The sequence below is a fragment of the Thunnus maccoyii genome, chromosome 13 (genome assembly GCF_910596095.1).
Source record: "Thunnus maccoyii chromosome 13, fThuMac1.1, whole genome shotgun sequence".
Lineage (NCBI taxonomy): Eukaryota > Metazoa > Chordata > Actinopteri > Scombriformes > Scombridae > Thunnus > Thunnus maccoyii.
Window position 1 is genome coordinate 13,532,527 of NC_056545.1, and position 18,561 is coordinate 13,551,087.

General features: G+C 38.2%; 2 protein-coding genes across 4 annotated transcripts; both read left to right on the plus strand.

The window, feature by feature from the left end:
• The first annotated feature begins 2,283 nt into the window (after positions 1 to 2,283).
• Positions 2,284 to 9,858, plus strand: rnf14 (ring finger protein 14). Of its 2 annotated transcripts, none has more exons than XM_042432228.1 (9): positions 2,284 to 2,380; positions 3,480 to 3,638; positions 4,037 to 4,167; positions 4,390 to 4,579; positions 5,877 to 6,262; positions 6,464 to 6,692; positions 7,349 to 7,521; positions 7,850 to 7,980; positions 8,097 to 9,858. In XM_042432228.1, the coding sequence occupies exons 2-9, from the start codon at positions 3,488 to 3,490 to the stop codon at positions 8,155 to 8,157; spliced, it is 1,452 nt and encodes a 483-aa protein (XP_042288162.1). In that variant the 5' UTR covers positions 2,284 to 2,380; positions 3,480 to 3,487; the 3' UTR covers positions 8,158 to 9,858. The 2 variants fall into 2 exon arrangements, with proteins under 2 accessions (XP_042288162.1, XP_042288163.1); XM_042432229.1 differs by lacking the exon at positions 2,284 to 2,380 and adding an exon at positions 2,916 to 2,997.
• Positions 9,859 to 11,073: 1,215 nt separating this feature from the next.
• endou2 (endonuclease, polyU-specific 2) lies at positions 11,074 to 18,421 on the plus strand. Of its 2 annotated transcripts, XM_042431963.1 has the most exons (7): positions 11,074 to 11,145; positions 12,811 to 12,978; positions 14,025 to 14,127; positions 15,501 to 15,622; positions 16,367 to 16,479; positions 16,900 to 17,053; positions 18,123 to 18,421. In XM_042431963.1, the coding sequence occupies exons 2-7, from the start codon at positions 12,877 to 12,879 to the stop codon at positions 18,375 to 18,377; spliced, it is 849 nt and encodes a 282-aa protein (XP_042287897.1). In that variant the 5' UTR covers positions 11,074 to 11,145; positions 12,811 to 12,876; the 3' UTR covers positions 18,378 to 18,421. The 2 variants fall into 2 exon arrangements, with proteins under 2 accessions (XP_042287897.1, XP_042287898.1); XM_042431964.1 differs by lacking the exon at positions 11,074 to 11,145 and having other exon boundaries at positions 12,693 to 12,978.
• The last annotated feature ends 140 nt before the right edge of the window (positions 18,422 to 18,561 follow it).

The following is an 18,561-nucleotide window of genomic DNA, read 5'->3' on the forward strand; positions in this document are numbered from 1 at the left end:
ATTTGCTTAGGTGAAGTCCAGCCCTGTGAGACCTGTTAGTGACAGCATAGATATTGACAGCTGTAAAATAGTTTCCATTTTGTGCTACCACAGTTGGTTAAGTTGATCAGGAGGACATTTCATTGAAATTTTGACACACCATCATGGAGCTCAAAGATTAGTTGACATATCAATCAATGGACAGAAAAGTATTTGGAAACAATTCTGATGATCAATTAAGTCATTTTTCAAGAAGAAAAAATGCCCAAAATTGACTGGTTCAAGCATGACTGATATGAATATCAAGTCTTCTTGGTCTTGGTGATAATAGTAAACTGAATTTGATTCTGAGCTGTTGGTCGTCCAAAACAAGCAATTTCATTTAGCGAATTAAATGACAAATTATCAAAATATTCCTCAATTGCTGCCCTACTTCATCAACAAGATGTGTAAAAGACATTTCTATTAATAACATAATGAGAACAACTTGGACTTATTAATTTTGTAATATGATTATCAAGTCAAGTGAAAATTGTTATTTTACAAGAAAAATGGTCAATCAGTTTCACTTATAATGTAAACAAAATAGAAAATAAGTATGCAGACACAAAATATATATTTCAAATAAATACATACAATGTGTTGCTTGGACCATTGATGTTTGAATGAAGGATACTGGAATCACTTTGTGAATAATCTGACATGGAAAAAGGTCTTTTACCAAATCGGTATCTGATAACTAACAAAACTGGAATGTGCATTTCCTGAGGAAAATGCCTGTGATTGCTGCTGGCTGATTAGACTGCCAGCTGCTACTGCCAGCTGCTGCTGCCAGCTGCAAGTTGCTGCCCCAGCAGCAATTTGTTAAATGTTGTAGCGCCACCTAATGGTGAAATTGTATCAAATGCTATAGACTTGTTCAGCATCCCTGTCTGTTCTGCATTGCCAAATTTGGTTGCAATTGAATGATGCATTTAGGAGATATGAGTTTATGTATATTAGACCACAACTATAAAGATTTGATAACCAATTACAGAGAAACTGTAGAAAATATCCAAAAACAAATAGATAAGCTTTGTTCAGGGTTATTCAAATATAGTATATAGTGTGGTGAAGATAAAATAGGATGAAATATGCACAATAAGATTGTATGATTGCTGCAATCACACAATCAAGTTTCTTTCAAAGCTATTCATAGATTTTACCCGGCTAATATATATGTATTTTTTAAAAATCAGAAAATATATCGATATCAGTTGTACATTTTGTTGTAGTTCATCTGAGACTGTGGCTCTCTTATTTTGGTACTGCCCTGTTGTGAGACTCTTGTGTATCTTTATCAACAGCCATATTGATGAACATATTTTATTATTTTGGAAACATACTGTTTGGCATACTTGAAGATAACTCTTTTCTCATCTCTATATTACTAATCTTTTAATTTTACTGGCTACATTTCATATTCATAAAAGCAAATTTACAGGAAAAAGCCTAACAAAAAAGGTCAAACTATACATTGATTTGATTTGATTTTCCTCTAATCCAAAGGCTGAAAAAAACTATTACCTGTTCGTTTTTTGTTTAAAGGACAGGTTCACAATTTTTCAAGTCTGTCTTAAAACAACAGTCAGGTGCCCAAATAAACATTGAAATAGTTTTTTCTTGCCATAATCATTCCTCCTGTTCATACTGACCATCAGAGGATCCCTGAGGAAACACAAAGGGAATTTGATGCTAAAAGAAATTAAATATGGCAAATATCCACTTGATATGACTAACTCAGACTGCTGATGCCTCATATACAATTCAGATAAACCTTTAAATGTACTTTTGCACAAAATGACTCTGTGGTTGGTTGATTTTGGCCCCCATCACTTACATTAAAGCACATTTGAAGGGGATCTTTTAATAGCCAGTATGAATGATTACAACAAGAAAAATCTCTTTCAGTGTTCATATGGCCAGCTGACAGACTTGAAAAATAGTGAACCTATCCTTAATCTTAGTATGATCTGTAACTCCCCCTAGCTCAAGGGTTTGTTTTTTTTTACTTTTCTTCTACAAACCATTTTGTGGTAGAAAAACTTGTGATTATTTCTATGTGTCAATAATGAAAAACACACAATGCCAGTCTAAAGTCTGGACACACTTGAATAAGAAAATGTGTCCAAACTGTTGACTGGTACTGTGTTTTGTGTAAGGAAATAAATACAAAAGTAACCTGCAGTACACTAACCAGCCTGTAGGCGGCGCTGTGACACATGCGCGCGCGCACACACGCGCACACACACATACACACACACACACACACACACACACACACACACACACACACACACACAGTTGCCACAGTCATGAACTCGTCAGAAGGCAGGGGTCAGTAGCACTTGGCTTGCACAAGGTAAGAAACACGTTATTTTCACATAATAACGGTGTTACCACACGTGTAGTGGATAACGGTGGCTGTGCTCAGTAGTACAGAAAAACTGACGTTGTTTTGTTGCCGCCACAGATGAAAAGTTACAGCAGGGCCGACCTCCGACTGTAGCCATAGTCACTGTTTACATCAGCTAGCGTTAACATAGCTAGCTAGCTAGCTTTGATGCTTTTCCCTAATGCTAATTGCTAACTGTCTCCTGACGTGAAGTTTGCCAGTTGGCCCCGTCAACACGAGTGACTGTTAAATTATCAATAAATGACGACCACGTCTAATATAGATAAAGTTAACTTTTGCTAGCTAGCATGCTAACATTGGAGCCACTGTGTAGCCTAACGTTAGCTAAGGCAAGCTGACGTTATGTCACAAAGTTACGTTAGATTTAGTAATATTTTGCTCCATTAATGTAACGCCATTGACTTAAGAGGATAACAGTTAAAGAATAGGTTCACAATTTTTCAAGTCTGTCTTAAAACAACAGTCAGGAGGCCAAATGAACATTGAAACAGGTTTTTCTTGCTACAGTCATTCCTGCTCTTCATACTTGCCTTAAGAAGATCCCTTGATAATGTACTCACAATGTAAATGATGGGGACATAATCCACAAACCTCCTTCCGTACAAAAATGTATTTAAAAGTTTATCTGAAGCTAATATGAGGCTTCAACTGTCCAAATGAGTCAAATCAATTAGATATCATTCAACGTTATAGTCTTTTAAAGGTTCAAGTCCCTCTTTTTGGTACTATACTTCCACTGCAGCTCAACAGGGAAACACTGTCTGGGGAAACACAAAGAGGGAATTTGATGCTAAAAAGACTGTAAATGTGGTAGATATCCACTTGATATGACTAACTCAGACTGCGGAAGCCTTATATAATATATTATATATGTGTTTTCGTATTGATAGTAGTGATAAAGGTAATTAGTTGGACCTCTCTCTGACTGTGTGATATCTGGCATTCTTCACCTTTGCTACATTGATGTGTCGCTATTACTCTTTATTCTTTTTTTGTTGACTTTCATAATGATGAATTTATGTCCCACATGTTACTGTTGTTGCAGGAATGTAAATGTCTGAGGACAGGGAAGCCCAGGAGGATGAGCTGCTTGCTTTAGCAAGTATCTACGATGAAGAGGAGTTCCACCGGGCGGAGTCGGCACAGGGAGGAGAGATCCAGCTCTGTCTGGAGCTCCCCTCTGATTTTAAAGTTGTTGTTAAAGGTACAGCTGTCAGTGAAACTGTGTAAAGGAAGAAGAGCAAGGTGTACAACTCATTTGCAAGCATTGTAGGCACTTTTCATATAATGCCTGTCCTATAGATGCCAATGTTAATTAATATTTTCTTGATAAAGTTACACTCTTCTTCTCTCATAATACTACTAGGGCTGTCGATTATTTTCTTGATTCATTGATTAGTTGTTTGCTCTATAAAATGTCAGAAAATGGTCAAAAGTACACTATCATAAGTTTACTATCATAGAGGACTAAAGAAGCCAGAAAATATTTACATTTTAGAGGCAACTAATTGATTAATCGTTGCAGCTCTAAATACTATTAAGACATATTTGTTAGATGCACTCTAATAAGGATTATAATAAAATCTTCTCTGTCTATTGCAGGAGAGACACTGAGTGAATACAATGTCTGCTTCTTACCTCCTTTGGTGCTCAACTTTGAGATTCCTGCGGACTATCCATCTACATCCTCACCAATCTTCACTCTCAGCTCTAAATGGATAACGAGAGCACAGGTAAGACTCATGCTGGCCAATAAGATTCTTCACTACATCACTATCCAAAAACCTGCATATGTCGGCAATGTTTGGCAAATTAATCAAATTGAGTGTCAACTGAGTAGCTTCACTCTGTAAAGGAATTACTGTCCTTCTGTAAAATGGTATCACTCGAAAGAAAGTTTCTGGGCAGTCGCTCTCAATACCTGTTCCTTCTCCTTTATCTTTTTACCTCCTCAGATGAGCTCTCTTTGCAGACGCCTGGATGAGCTGTGGGAGGAGAACCAAGGCTATGTGATTCTTTTCACATGGATCCAGTTTCTCAAAGAGGAGGCTCTGGACTTTCTGGGCATCCAGTCTCCTCTTGAAGTCACAAGGACAGGAGGTAAAGCGGGTGCTGAGCGCAGGAAAGCCGACCATGCAGCCACAGGTAATGTTTGTGATTGTAACAGTTTTGTTGTGCTTGTGCGGATGCATCTGGATTAGCTAAGATAACTCTCCCTCATACCTCTGTGATAGCCATGCCACCAAATTGTTTATTTATCTACAAAAAGTAGGTAATATTTTGTAATTTCCTTTCATTTAGAGTGAAAGTGAAAGAAGAACTAGGTCAGTACAAGTACAAATATGCTGTTCTGCTATTCTTGTCTTCGGCTGACACTGTAGATTGAACGTGTACAGTATCAGCAATTAAAGGTATACTATGCAGGTTTTGTCGGTTGCTGTTTGTAAACACAACATTCAGAGTTGTCTCCTCCTCTCCGGCAAAATACCAGAGCACGAGCGAGAGAGAGAGAGACAGCAGAGGTGGTTGAGCGAGCTAGAGAGTGAATGAAGAGAGGGAGTGGCGGTAGCGAGAACAAAGCAGTGAATCAAATAAATAAAACGTTATTTTCTGATTGTTTCACGGCGGCTACGTTCTAAAACACAAATAAACACACCCACACCTCTGCACAACCCTGCTGGACAGTACCGCATTGCCGGATTTGGTGTGATTGCAGTGCATATTTCATCCTGTCCGCTGTGGCCTCTCTGCTCTCCGTGTGTGTGTGTGTGTGGCTCGCTCAGCCCCGCCCCGCCCTCGGTCAAACAGACACACAGACCTGTTATCTTTATACATCCATGACACAGACAGAGAGGAGAGAGACAGAGACAGCAATGTTACCTGGTCGCTACGTTTTTATAGAGTACCGACCGCACACCCTGTGTGCTGTTATTGGCTGAGGGCTACACACCCACTGCCCAAAGGTTGACACCCAGAAAGGTCCTGAACACAGCAAAATAATAAGAAAATACAGGCAGAGGGCAGGGTCTCTGTAGAGACACTGCCACACACTTCTAGTAGGTTTAAGTGATGATTGAGAGGGATTATTTTTTTGTGAGTCTATACATTGATTTTTAGAAAAATTCTGCATAGTATGTCTTTAACATTTATCCATCCTTAATTGTTATAAAACAGTTGCTGGTGTCTCAAACAAGTGCTTTATATGATAAATGCTAACTACAATCCCCCATGACAAATATTTTTCCTCCCACTGGGTTATTTTTCCTAAATGTGTATTTTGCTAAATTATTTGTTAGGAGCACAGATATTTGGTGACTGGAATTGCAGTAATTGTGTCAACTGGTGCTCCTCTATTTGAGTTTTGTAAAAAAATTAACTTATTAAAAGTACATTTTGGTGTTTTTTCAAGGGGTAATAAATAATGTTTCTCAATTTTGTTAAGCTCTGACCCAGGGCGGGAGTCATTCTGAAAAAGCCGAAGAGAAGAAAAGAGAAGTGAAGAAGGAAAAGTGTGAACAACAGTTTCCATCGTCTTCTCAACTGGACCCGCGGGCCGTTCTGTTGATGGACCCGCGCGCCGACCTCCTACCTCAGCTCCTGGACTTTGACGAGACGCAGCGCCAGAGAGTGTTTGACTGCAAGGTGTTCTGCTGCGGCATCTGCTTTGTAGAAAAACTGGGCTCCAACTGCCTCTGCTTTAAGGAGTGCCAGCATGTCTACTGCAAGGCCTGCATGACTGAATACTTCCAGATCCAAATACGGGACGGCAACGTTCAGTGCCTTAATTGCCCTGAGCCCAAATGTACCTCCTTAGCCACACCTTCGCAGGTGAGAAAGTGATACAGTATGTTTGTGTTTATTTATAGTTGGTCAATTGTAATGTGATCCAAAACAGGCATTTACCTCACACTTTACAAAGTGCTGTTTCATGTTTTAATCAAATTCCCCTTCTAATTGTATTTTAAAAGTTTCCCAACCATATCACTTTTAATGAAACAGCTCCTCCTCCTGTCTGCTTTCATTTATCAGGTGAAGCAGCTGGTGGATGAAGAGCTGTTTGCACGTTATGACCGTTTGCTGCTCCAGTCCAGTCTGGACCTCATGGCCGACGTGGTCTACTGTCCCCGCCAGTCCTGCGGCACCGCTGTTATGGTGGAGCCAGACACAACCATGGGCATTTGCTCGGCCTGCCAGTATGCCTTTTGCACACTGTGCAAGCTGGGCTATCACGGTCTCTCCAACTGTAGAATCAATGCAGGTAATGTCGCTGAAATTACACCTATTTTGTTTATAAGGGTAACAAGGGAAGAGTTCTTTTGTAAGTGTTAGTGACGTAATTTAATGTCAGGTAAAAGCCTTATTTCATAAGTTGCTCTACAGGAATTTAAAGTTGTTTTTTATCTCTTACCATGTTGAAACATATTCAGTTTCTACATAATATGTTGATTAAAATATTTGCACTTTTGAAGCTTTGTAGCAACAGGTTGGCCTATTGAGTATCAGGTACTTTCTTCAGAATGACAGGGATGTGTTTATGTCTTTGAGGAGAATTAGTAGTGAGTGTTGACTTAATTAATTTCAGTTTTTCCCCCTTGTGTTTTTTGTTTTAATGGAGAAAAATGTGTAATTCTAAACTATCAAATTATCTTTCAGTTCATCCTCCTCTCTTGGTCTGCTGCATGTCTATGTGAACTAATAACTAACTGTACACTTGTGATGTGTGTTCAGTTATTTATGGAGTCAAGACATTATGAGTAATACTAGTCAGCATAATAATAATATGTGCTAGAAGGGTAAAAAATATTACAAGAGAGGGTGAATTAATCGTTACTGGATGACATTTTATCAATCCCAACCTTGAGTCTTCAGGTAAAAAAGAGTGTGGTCCCTGTTTTTTTTTGTCTTGTGCCACAGATGAATTGCGTAACCTCAAAGATGAGTACCTGTCAGCCACTAATGAGGGCAAAAAGTTCATGGAGCAGCGCTTTGGGAAGAGGGTGATCCAGAAAGCAGTGGAAGAGTCCTTTAGCAGAGACTGGCTCAATGAGAACTGCAAATGCTGCCCACGCTGTGGCACTAATATACAGGTGGGCTCCCCCTGCTGGTAACAGCACAGTAGCACAGACTTTGTTCGTCAGTGCTGACAGTTTTGAATATGAAACAAACAGCACATTTATTCTCATTCTTAACATTGTACACAGACGATAGATTAACTGTAACCTGTGTTTGTAGAAACGTCTCTTAACAGTCCCAAAAGCCTTTCCGTTTCAAATGTACAGACTATTATGTATATCATGTATTATATATTATATTTTTTTGCTGTCCCTGATGATTCCTCATCCAGTCTCAGATTATCTGTTACTATTAATGCTAACTGAGTCCTCTCCTGCCAACGTCCTCTCTCCATCTCTCTAGAAAGTGGACGGCTGCAACAAGATGACCTGTACCTCATGTAGACAATACTTCTGTTGGCTGTGTCTGGGCCTTCTCAGCAAAGTCAACCCTTACAGTCACTTTAACAACCCACATTCACCTTGTTACAACCAGTGAGTGATTATTTCTCTTAGTTTAGTCACCATTTCTTTCTTTCTTTCTTTTCTTCTCTTCTTTCTTTTGTTGTACACAGTAAACATGTTTGAATGTCTTTTCTTGTCCGTTGCAGACTCTTTCATGGTGTGGATCTTGACGAAGAAGATGCCTTCTGGAGTGATGAAGAGGACTGATACTAGTGCAGTACCTCACTGCTGTATTTTCCATCTGAATGCACTTTATCTCACCTAACCATCACTTCACCTGTGACTCTCACTACGCCTGCAGTAGCACAGCAGTGCCACTACCATGGTGTCATCGTTTGTGTTTTGAATATGATCCGACAACTTGGGTATAAAACATTCAATGCCTGGGTGTAAATTGTTTATATTTACTTAACATATGACAGACGTCATAAGTATATAGAAATATTCAGGCGTGAATGTAGTCTAAAGGAAAGTTTGAGCTTTTATCTCAGAGAAATTCAGCTGTGATTTGAAATGATTTCAGTTTGGTATTGTGATATATATTTTCTAAAAAAAAAACACCAAAAAAAAAACAAGCCCACTCTTGTGGTTATTGAGCATCGAAGCCACATACTTGCACAACTATGTATTGATGCTCATTAGTGGCTATTGTCTTTCAAACCTTAAAAATATGACAGTGTCATAGGACTGTACTTTTAATTTTAAAAAAAATGCATCAATTAGAGAACTACTTTCTTTCCTGATTGGACATCCACATCATGATGGGTTTTGGCATCTCACAGGTTTATAATGATCAAGAGCTGATAACTGAGCCACTGACCAAGCTCGTTTGTTACATTAAAACACGTTTGCTACCAGTTAACCGGCAAATTAGGTGAAAGAAGATCTTGTATTTGCCCTTCTTTGTCATATTAAAGTATCCTGCTTGTTAAATAGTATCTTAAAGTATAGCTAGCTTTATGTCACATGTCAAAATTATGACACAGCTAACTTTTCTTTTAAGCAAGCTTCATGGGGGATATTTAAGTGAATTTCAAGATCTAAACAAGATGCTTGCACACACACATAGACACATAGAGGATGAAAGCATTGGAGACACACCAAGAGACTCTTCACTCAACCATAATTCCAAAACTGAGGGTTTTTTTTTTTCAGCTTTAGTCTAAATGGGAAACCCTTATACTCCCCTTAGACTGATACAATGTGTGAAACTTTTCTCTTTTGTTTTAATTATGTTTAGATGAGATTTTTCTTGAGATGAGATAATTTACAGGAACATCAAATGATGAGTCAATCAGTGTGGAAAGAGGGAAAGAGAGACAGTGGTTGTGGGGTTTATAATTATTTGTTTGAGTTATATGTATTTGCCCGTAGAGAATGTAATAATGGAGGACATTAATGGTGGATCATCAAGACCGGTGTGAGAAAGGAAATCCTCATTTGGTGAACAGCCGAGGCATTTAGTGATGGTTTGACTAGATTCATTTACATCGTTCTTTGTACAGCTGATGTTTAATGTTGCCAAATATGTTTATGAAAGGGGGGCACAGCATTTTGATAATGTCTAGATATACAAAAGGTATTTTGTATAAAGGTAATTATATATATTTTTAACAGATTATCCCATACAAGCAATTTGGCCTGAAGTTAAACCCTCATATCAGATCTGGTCTTTTTCAACATTAATAAATAAATTTGCTCCTGTGTAGACTACTTTGGGAATTGATGCTGGTCTGGACAGGTAAAAAGACAATCTCTTGTTCAGTCTTGAAATGCACATGGATTCACTTTACCCATCAGTTCAGACCCACTGACCCACTTCATGTTTCATTCGAGAAAAGTTTTATTCAAGAATCTTGTTAAAATGCATTCAGCATTCTGTTCCTCAAAATAAATGTTATCACTTAACATGTTGTCTGTTTTAATCATTGAATGGGAGACAAAAATGCTAATTTGGTGCCAGTATAATAGTGTTTTCTGTTGCTGTGGGGTCATGAGACAGTTAAATGCAAGTGTTTATAGGTATTTTAAACTGTTTTACTCTCATAAGTTGTACCTCAAAAATATATACCTCATACGTGGACCATAATTAGGCTTCACAGAATATTAACATGATACAGCTTGCCGCCAAGGTGACGTTACCATGCCTCTTTACTGCCATTTCTCCTGGGTTTTTACAGTAAGGTTAAATTCATAGTGTTCTTGTTTCAATCTCACTGAGGCTCACAGCGCCTTTTTTCACATGTAGAGGTGTGATTTTTTTCTCACTCAACACACTGCTGACTCATTCACATATGAAACTTATAGGTGGGTAAGGTTGAGCTATATTACTCAAGACTCCAAAGTTCAGTTTCCTTTAAGATACTGTTTTTACAGCTCTCAATTTTATGGTTCTATAAATATAGTGTTCAGTGCAAAAAAGTGAAAATAACGCAATTGAAAACAGTTAAGACGGTTACATATATGTATGAATATATACATTGTTTTGATGTGTCATTCAACAAGAATGTTTTAGAAGTTTTAAAGATAATGAAGAAAATGATACAAGAAAATGTAGAACATACATTTTTACTATGTGGTTTTTTTTTTCCTCAGTTTTTACTAAACCCTTTTCAGACTATGGATCATTTAGAATAAAATGTCAAAATCAAACACTAGAGAACAACTCCCAAACCAAGATTGAGTATTTGCAGTTACGTTGAAAATTTAGCTCTCTGTGGTGCTTCAAGTACACCTTTAACTATACCTTTACAACATCTGGTTACCTGAAACATGACCCATATTTACCCTGTAATCCCGAAGTTGTGCTGTTACAGAGAGAGAAACAATGAAATACTAAAGAAACAAAGAGCCCTGAGATTGAAAAGAGACAACATTGTGTAATCCCTTTGGCTAGAGTTGCTGACAGGGGATAACCCTTTAAAATGGCCCCTCTCTCCTGTCCTGTCCCATCCCCTGCCTCGTGCTCTATGCCCCCCCCCCCCAGCCTCTGTCTTTCTCCATACACGCTGACAGACAGACTGGCTGACTGACTGAACTGTTACTATGCCCCTAAAGACACCTGCTCTCATAAACACAGGAAGCCATCAACAGCAGCACCTGGCCAACACCGAGGAACATCACCAACCCTTCAAGCATTAATTGCTTTCCCCTCACTTAACCATAACAGCAGCAGGACAACACTCAAAGGAAAAGGTCAGTGGATTTTGATGTGGTGGCTGATGGGGATGCGGTCTGGGACTCGGACATGGAGCTCAGTGTCAGGGATGTGAGATGTGTTGTCAGCCATGATTTCGGGGAATGCAGTGGTGGTACACAAATGTTGAGTTGTATGGAAAAGCCTTTTCATGGGGAAGCTATTATGTTTTTACAACGCTGTGGACGATTATAGGCCTACATTACCTTCATGATAACCAGTGTTTTGTGATTATGTGTAAAGTCTGGACTATTAAAATGATCTTTCTGGTAACAAACATGCTAAATCAACTCATTAAGTATTTTAATAGTTGCGTTTTGATATGATGTTTTTTTTTATTTATCACCTTCTTTATAAATTAAAGCTACCTTTAGCAGGGGATTGTTAAATATGAATGAATGAATGAATGAATGACGTATTTCAACTATGCTCAGCCTGCATGCGCTTCAAAGACCTCAAATAAAGAATGACATTTTCAATCACTACTATACTACTAGTCAAAAAAATAAAGGAAACTAATTTGAGTAATTGTCACAATCATATTTTCAGACCTTTACGTCTACAACAAAATTCATAAATCACTGACAAAACATGTACAGCATCATAGTGGAGAAATCAGAATAAATACTCATTAAATAATACGCCTCATCTTCTTTTCAAGGCTTTAAAGAGAAGGTTATCCAAATGAAATACATCAAAATCAGAAACAAATATCACAAAATCATGCGCACACCAGAATATTTCGGGTTTTTGTCGAATCATTTAATGGAAAATTGACTTTCATTATAATCATTATAGTATACACATTACAAAATGGGACTAATTTTCCACTTCTCGAAAGTCACACAGCTCACACGTTCAGTTACACCTTGAATATTCACCAACCTCTATTACTCAGCAGAGGAAAAATACCAGTTTATACCAGTAAGTGAGAGGTAACATACATGATGTACATGAGTGCTCTCATTTCTGAGAGCTAGAAGCATTTGAAGGAAAATAAACTCATCTGTGAAAGTGTATGAGCAACAAACAAATTATTAATAAAAATGCTCTTCAAGTCAAAGACACAACTTTATAGGATTTGGATTTATCTGTTTAATAACTCATTAATTGACAATAGTTAATTATTTGAATCTAAAAAGGAATTCATGTATCAGTAAACTAAATGCCTTGATATATATCTGAGGTCTTTAAGCTTTTCCTCCCATGTTTCCCATGTTACATCAAGTTAATGTTTTGGAATTCAATTCTGAACACAACTTGATTTTTAAAATAATATTTTTCAGGTATTTACAGATAAAAAATAAACTTAACACTTACTTTAAAGATCATCAGTCATCTGACAAGTATTCAAATCCTCAATGTCCATAGATACCTTCACGCAAAATTATCTCATAAACACAAAAGTCCATAGATGGTTTAGCAGTGCATCATATTTTCTTATCATGTTATATTTGCATATAAACACTAAAATGTGCAATATCTCCTAAACTCCTAAACACAAAATATAAAGTACCACTACCTCAAACTGAATATTTTACTACAGTAGAGTACTTTTTGTTGCTTCCACTGCTGAAGCTCACTGCTCAAACATCTTGATTTTAGTCAAAGTGCCTCCAAGCCTATAGCAGCAGAATCTTCATGAACTGTTTCTTTCCTGTCAGAGACGCACTGAGACCAAACCATCTACAGCTCGTCCACTGCGGGACCAAGAACACGACGGTCGTATCATGATTGAGAGTGACAGAGAGCTGTCGTCCATGGTGCAGGAACTATGGGACAATGATGTCAACAGACTCAAACCTGGAAAAGACTACAGGATCTCTCTGCAGGTGCACCACACACACACACACACACACACACACACACATACAACCCCAACCCTAAAAGTAACCACTACTTGCCTAACCCTAAACCTTATCCTAACCTTAACCACTGATCCAAAAATCAGTGTTTTGCCAATTGGGGACATGGCTTTGGTCCCCAGTCGGACAAGCTGTCCCCAATCAACTGGTCTTAAGTCTGAAATTTGTCCCCAAAAGTAACCTATGACAGACCCACATGCACACACACTTTTGTGATTGACACAAACATAATTAATCACTTGTGTATCCATAAAACCAGAGCCTCATGTTGGTTTTGTATACCACTTTAAAGCAGCTTTCATCACATCTAACATCAATAAATATCCATGAATGAATGAATGTTAAGACATTAATATAATTCTGGTGAATAAACTGGCCTCTACATTGCATTGTACATTGTGAATTTACCATGAAATTGGTTTGCTTTATCACACAAAACAGAAAGTGGGCGCTGCTCTACCATTGCAAACAGAGCTGAATCACTGTATGAGGTGAGAGGCTGAGAGAAAAAGCACTTTTGTGTGCTTTCCCTTTTTAGTATAAAAGAGAAAACTTATTGAAGACCCACTGAAGAGGTAAAAAAACCATATATCTGACAGGCAGCAATGGGGATTATGGGAATTAAATGGCAGAACAGTTTTTAGGCTACAGTGCAGAGAAAACAGGGGAGAGCATGATGATGTGATAAATGTGGGAAATTGTATGATGGCAGTTGTGCTTGTGTATTTATTTTTAGTTCTGTTGGATTTCACAGTTCTTCTGTACCACCTGGCCATCTGAATAAAAGATACACATTACTTCCAAATTTATATTTTTACTTACAATTGTCCCAGTTATTGTCTCACGCAGTGGCAATACATCCATGTTGCAAAGGTATCTCTGATTTGATACGAAATGTATCACTGGAAGCATACAAGAACATCTGATGAACAGCAGGTTTAAAGATGTGACCCTATATTACCTATTTACCCAAAGCAAACAGCTGAGTTTGAGTGATTCTCTTCCTGCTTCAGGGCAAAGCTGGAGACAGCATGGCCAACGACAACAACGATGGAGCAGGATATCCTCTGTTTACATTTGTTGATGAGAACATTTTCAAAAAGGAGACTTTTTTAGGTAAGTGCATGAAGGTAACGTTTTTCGGGAATGGTATACAGACTCACTTCTGAATGCAAATTGCAAAATTTTAGTCAAAAGCAAGTTCTCTTTCTTCATGCCTTAATATAAAGTGTCTTCCACCTGTTTCTCTGGGATGAAGCAGCTTACAGTGAGATATTTTGGATGGGTACAAGTCTGTTACTGCATCTTACTGTACACACAAAATGTTGAATGTTGGATATTCCACTGCACCGTTTGCCAGTTTGATACCATCCTCCTCATCACCTCCCTTTAGAGTAAAGCTTTTTCATCTACTCATAATCTCCTTATGACGAACAGTGGCGCGTTGCATAATCACAGAGCAAGCAGAGTTCACTGCGCTGGCTGGGGGACGTCCTGTTGCAGAAGGATGCTCTTCTCCAAACACTGTCCTCTCCTTCAAGTCTTTCTCCACATGATGATGAACTGCTGAGGCGTGTTTCCTTGTGGCGCTTGGGTGTATTCACAGATTCACGTTGTGCAGCATGTCAGAGAAAGCAATGTCCTCGCACAGAGCTGCATAGGGACATGAGTTATGTAACTGTTGGTATTCAGAGTTCACTCTGAGGCCGGTGTCCCATTGAAAAAAGGAGGATCCCTCCCCTCATCCCCCCCCTCTTGCTAGTTTTGTACTGTTTGTCCACTAGTCTCTAGCAACCTGCTTCGCTGTCCATCACCTGGTTTCTAGAGCTGGGATCCTCTTTCATTTTTTAAACCAAATGTATCCAAGTAGACAATAAACCTCAGTTTTTGGACTTTTTTCCAGTACAGTAAGATTTTTAGAATGGCTGTTTAAACTGCGTGAGGGTGCATGATAGCAAATTGTCCCCCTGGAACAAACACATGGACCCCTGATCACCATCAGTTTGCACTACTTTTATATAACAGGTTAGCATGATGTAGGTGACATCCTATATGCCATAACTGTGAAAGAAAAGTTTCCAAAAGCTCAAGCAGAAAAAGAATGATTGGAGATACACTGCTGTACTTGATAATGAGGAATATTAAAAAGGTACCACAGTATCAAAAACTAGATGGCAACATTCCCACACTTTATTTATGATATTAAGAAATGTGTGAGTTTACTTCTCACAACAAACTCTTTCCCAAACTGTTTCTGTCTAAACTCTAATGAGCTGCAGGTTTCTGTATTTGGTATTGCTCAGCTGTCGTTGTAATAGTCATGATACTCATCTTCCCTGGCTTGGAAAGTCCTTAAACATGTTACATTTTAACACAGCATAATATGTTAATACCCACACATATTTTTTTTACTGTTGTATCTGCGTTGAAAAGTTACATCATGACTTAAACAAATCAAATCACTTATCAAAGGGTGTTTGTTTCTGCAGCCTTTATCTCTCTCTTGGATAACTATGTGAGTGACACCGGCGAGCCAGAGATTGTAACCCCCGAGGAGGTGGCAGAGAACCACAAGTTCCTGGACTCCATCGTTAAGACTCCCACTATGAAGGTACCAGCGGACAGTTTTGGGAAATAAACCGCCCCTCTTTGCTTTTCATCTCTACCAAAGAATCAATTAGAACTCATTTAGAGTCGCTCAGTTGGTTCAATATTGATATAATACAATTAAACTGATACATAGTGTTTTATCTCTAGTATATCTTTATTGGTTTCTACAATGCTTTATATGCATGCTAAGTCGCGCCTTGCTCTGCTTCTGAATGGTCCATTGCTTAATAGTTTTTTTTATTATAGCTCTATACTGTCCTATAGGTGAAAAGTCAGTTCAGTTAACAGATATTCAATCCCATACTCATCTAGTAACTGGCCTTGACAAAAAAAAGCACAGTCAGATTCCAACTATTGCAGAACAAGAATGCAAATAAATTATAATTAGAACTGCAAAACTAGAAACTATTTAATTAAATAAAAAAGAAAAAAAAAACAATCCTGAAATGATCTGAATCTTGACACATAGACTTTCATAGCAATATGTATTATTATTTGTGTGTGTATGTACGTATTTGTATGTGTATCTGTTGAGTACACTTATGTTTCACCCACTAATGGATTCTCTTTGTCAGACTCTGTATGCTGTCGTACATGTTATGTGTTATCTTTGTTGATTAATTGTGGATGTAATTCCTTAATGAACTCAATTATAAAAAGAAAAAAAAAGCAAAATCAGCTAATTATATACTAATAAAAAACTTAAAGATGACATTTGATTCACTTTAGTTCCTGTTTCTTTCAGATAGCTCATAAATACCTGGTAGAGAAGCACCTCTCTCCTCGGGATGAGACGCAATTCAAGGAGCAGCTGTACAGGATCTGGTTTGAACTTTATGCAAGGAGAGGATCCAGCAGGTGGGTGGACGCTGGCACAGCACTTCAGTGTAACTTCACCAGTGGAATCTGCCACTATGATGGCGACTGTCTTACTCTGAGTAACTGAGAGGGACTTGTCCATACTGAAAACGTTTATCTGTAGCCGTTTCTGCAGCCACTAAACACCACATTTTGTCCAAATGACGCATGATTTAATACAATTTTGGTCATTTTCATAGATGCCAAGCAGCAGAGTTTAGAGTTATATAGCTCCATGTGCTTTAAAATTAACAGTATATTGAGCTTAGGGCATGACAGAATTACACTTTTTGAAAATGTATTTCTGCTTGTAACAAGTAACTGACACTAAAGCCTGGAAAGCTTCCAGTACATCAGCATGACAACATATCAGCAGACAGTGTTTGTGGTCTGACCTTCTTCCTCTCTGTCTCCCAACAGGCCAGACTCTTCGGGTTTTGAACACGTGTTTGTTGGAGAGACGAGAGGAGGGCGGACTGTCATCGGCTTTCACAACTGGATCCAGCTCTACTTACAAGAGAAGCTGGGACACATCGATTACAAAGGCTACAGCGTCACTGCAAATTCACCCCAGGTATATTGTTGTTGAGTGTTTCCGGCTTTAACTAAGATGTATGAAACTGGGGCAACTAATGTATCTGTATTATATTATACAGTATGTATAATATAGGACAAACATTACTGTATTTGTCAAGTATTTAAAGTTATTCTCAGCTTTCTTTTTGCACTTGGAAAGACTATTTGACTCTTTTCTGTCTCTTTGCACTCTCTCTGACCTCATCTTTCTTGCACACTGATGAGAAACCTCACATCCTGCTGTGATCAAGTTTTCTCTCTCACTTTCTGCTCAGCTCTCTGTGTTTTGTCTTTCTAACCTGAATGTCTAACCCAAGTCACTGAGAAAACATTGATACTACTTACTGTATTTGGGTAAGTTGTTTTTAGGTGACTTGTAAAACTTTACACCAAGTTTTGGGGGATATTTACCTGCTGGTCAGTAAAATCTTTAAGTGATTAACCAAGACTAACTTTTTAGTAAACAAAACCAAAAAAAAGGGATCTGTACATACATTTTCAATATGAAATCGTGTAGCCAGGTTTATTTTTTGGAGGTATTTGAGGTGAGTCACCACATATTTCCTTTTTCTACATACCAGTTCTAGTTTTAGTTTCCTGTTATTTGAAACAGTACATCATTTTCATATCATATTTTGTATAATTCTCACCCCTGCGCAGTTTCCAAGTACTATGCAGCATACTTCATGCCATTTTTTTTAGCCCTAATCTTGTTTGTTGATCTGTTAAAGTTATGAAGTCATATAAAAGTATTTGTCTTGAACATTGGACCTCAGGGACACAATTATGTTGACCAGTGTTGACCAGTGGGACAATCTTCACAAAATATGTACATGATATGAGTAATTTCTGTGTTCCTACAGCATATCACATGTAGCAAGTGGAGAGTGAAATTCAATCTAATTTGTTGTCTCAGTCTCACCTCCTGTTCATCTCAATTTAAAATATGCTTCTTTCTCTGATAATACTGTGCTGACACCTTAAACAGCAGGCGTCTGTTTCAGTCTCTCACCATCTCTCTCCTCACTTCTTCCATGACATGACATTTCTTTTCCTTCTCACTGCAGCCCGATGAGAACAAACACATCCTGGCGCTACAGTTCAGCTGGAAGAATGGTATAAAGCCCAAGGGCAGCATCTTCATTGGCGTCAGTCCCGAGTTCGAGTTCGCCCTCTACACTCTCTGTTTCCTCTCCTCACCCAATGAGCGTGTCAAAGTCCAGTTCAGTTTCTACGAGGTGGAGATTGTTTGCCACCACTACAACCAAAAGCACATAGGCACCACTTACCCTGTGCTCCTTAATTACCAGAAACATAAGTAACTGGACTTGAAAGCAGTTTGAGATATAACTTCTCAAATACTTGAGCTTGCATACAAACTGTCACAGGTATTGTTGTTGTCTTTTTTATTCTAAATAAAGATACAATAAAACCTTACAAGACCCAGTAGCATTTGTTTTTGTTGTTTCTGAGAGTGTGTTGAGGAATAAATAAAGTGCATTTACT

What these genes read in the sequence shown, in the direction of transcription:
- rnf14 (XM_042432228.1), top strand. Translation starts at nt 3,488, where the DNA reads ATGTCTGAGGACAGGGAAGCCCAGGAGGATGAGCTGCTTGCTTTAGCA. An exon ending in GCTGTGGCACTAATATACAG is followed by an intron (nt 7,522 to 7,849) that starts GTGGGCTCCCCC and finishes CCATCTCTCTAG; the next exon opens with AAAGTGGACGGCTGCAACAA. An exon ending in CATTCACCTTGTTACAACCA is followed by an intron (nt 7,981 to 8,096) that starts GTGAGTGATTAT and finishes TGTCCGTTGCAG; the next exon opens with ACTCTTTCATGGTGTGGATC.
- endou2 (XM_042431963.1), top strand. Translation starts at nt 12,877, where the DNA reads ATGATTGAGAGTGACAGAGAGCTGTCGTCCATGGTGCAGGAACTATGG. An exon ending in ACTACAGGATCTCTCTGCAG is followed by an intron (nt 12,979 to 14,024) that starts GTGCACCACACA and finishes TTCCTGCTTCAG; the next exon opens with GGCAAAGCTGGAGACAGCAT. An exon ending in TCACTGCAAATTCACCCCAG is followed by an intron (nt 17,054 to 18,122) that starts GTATATTGTTGT and finishes TTCTCACTGCAG; the next exon opens with CCCGATGAGAACAAACACAT.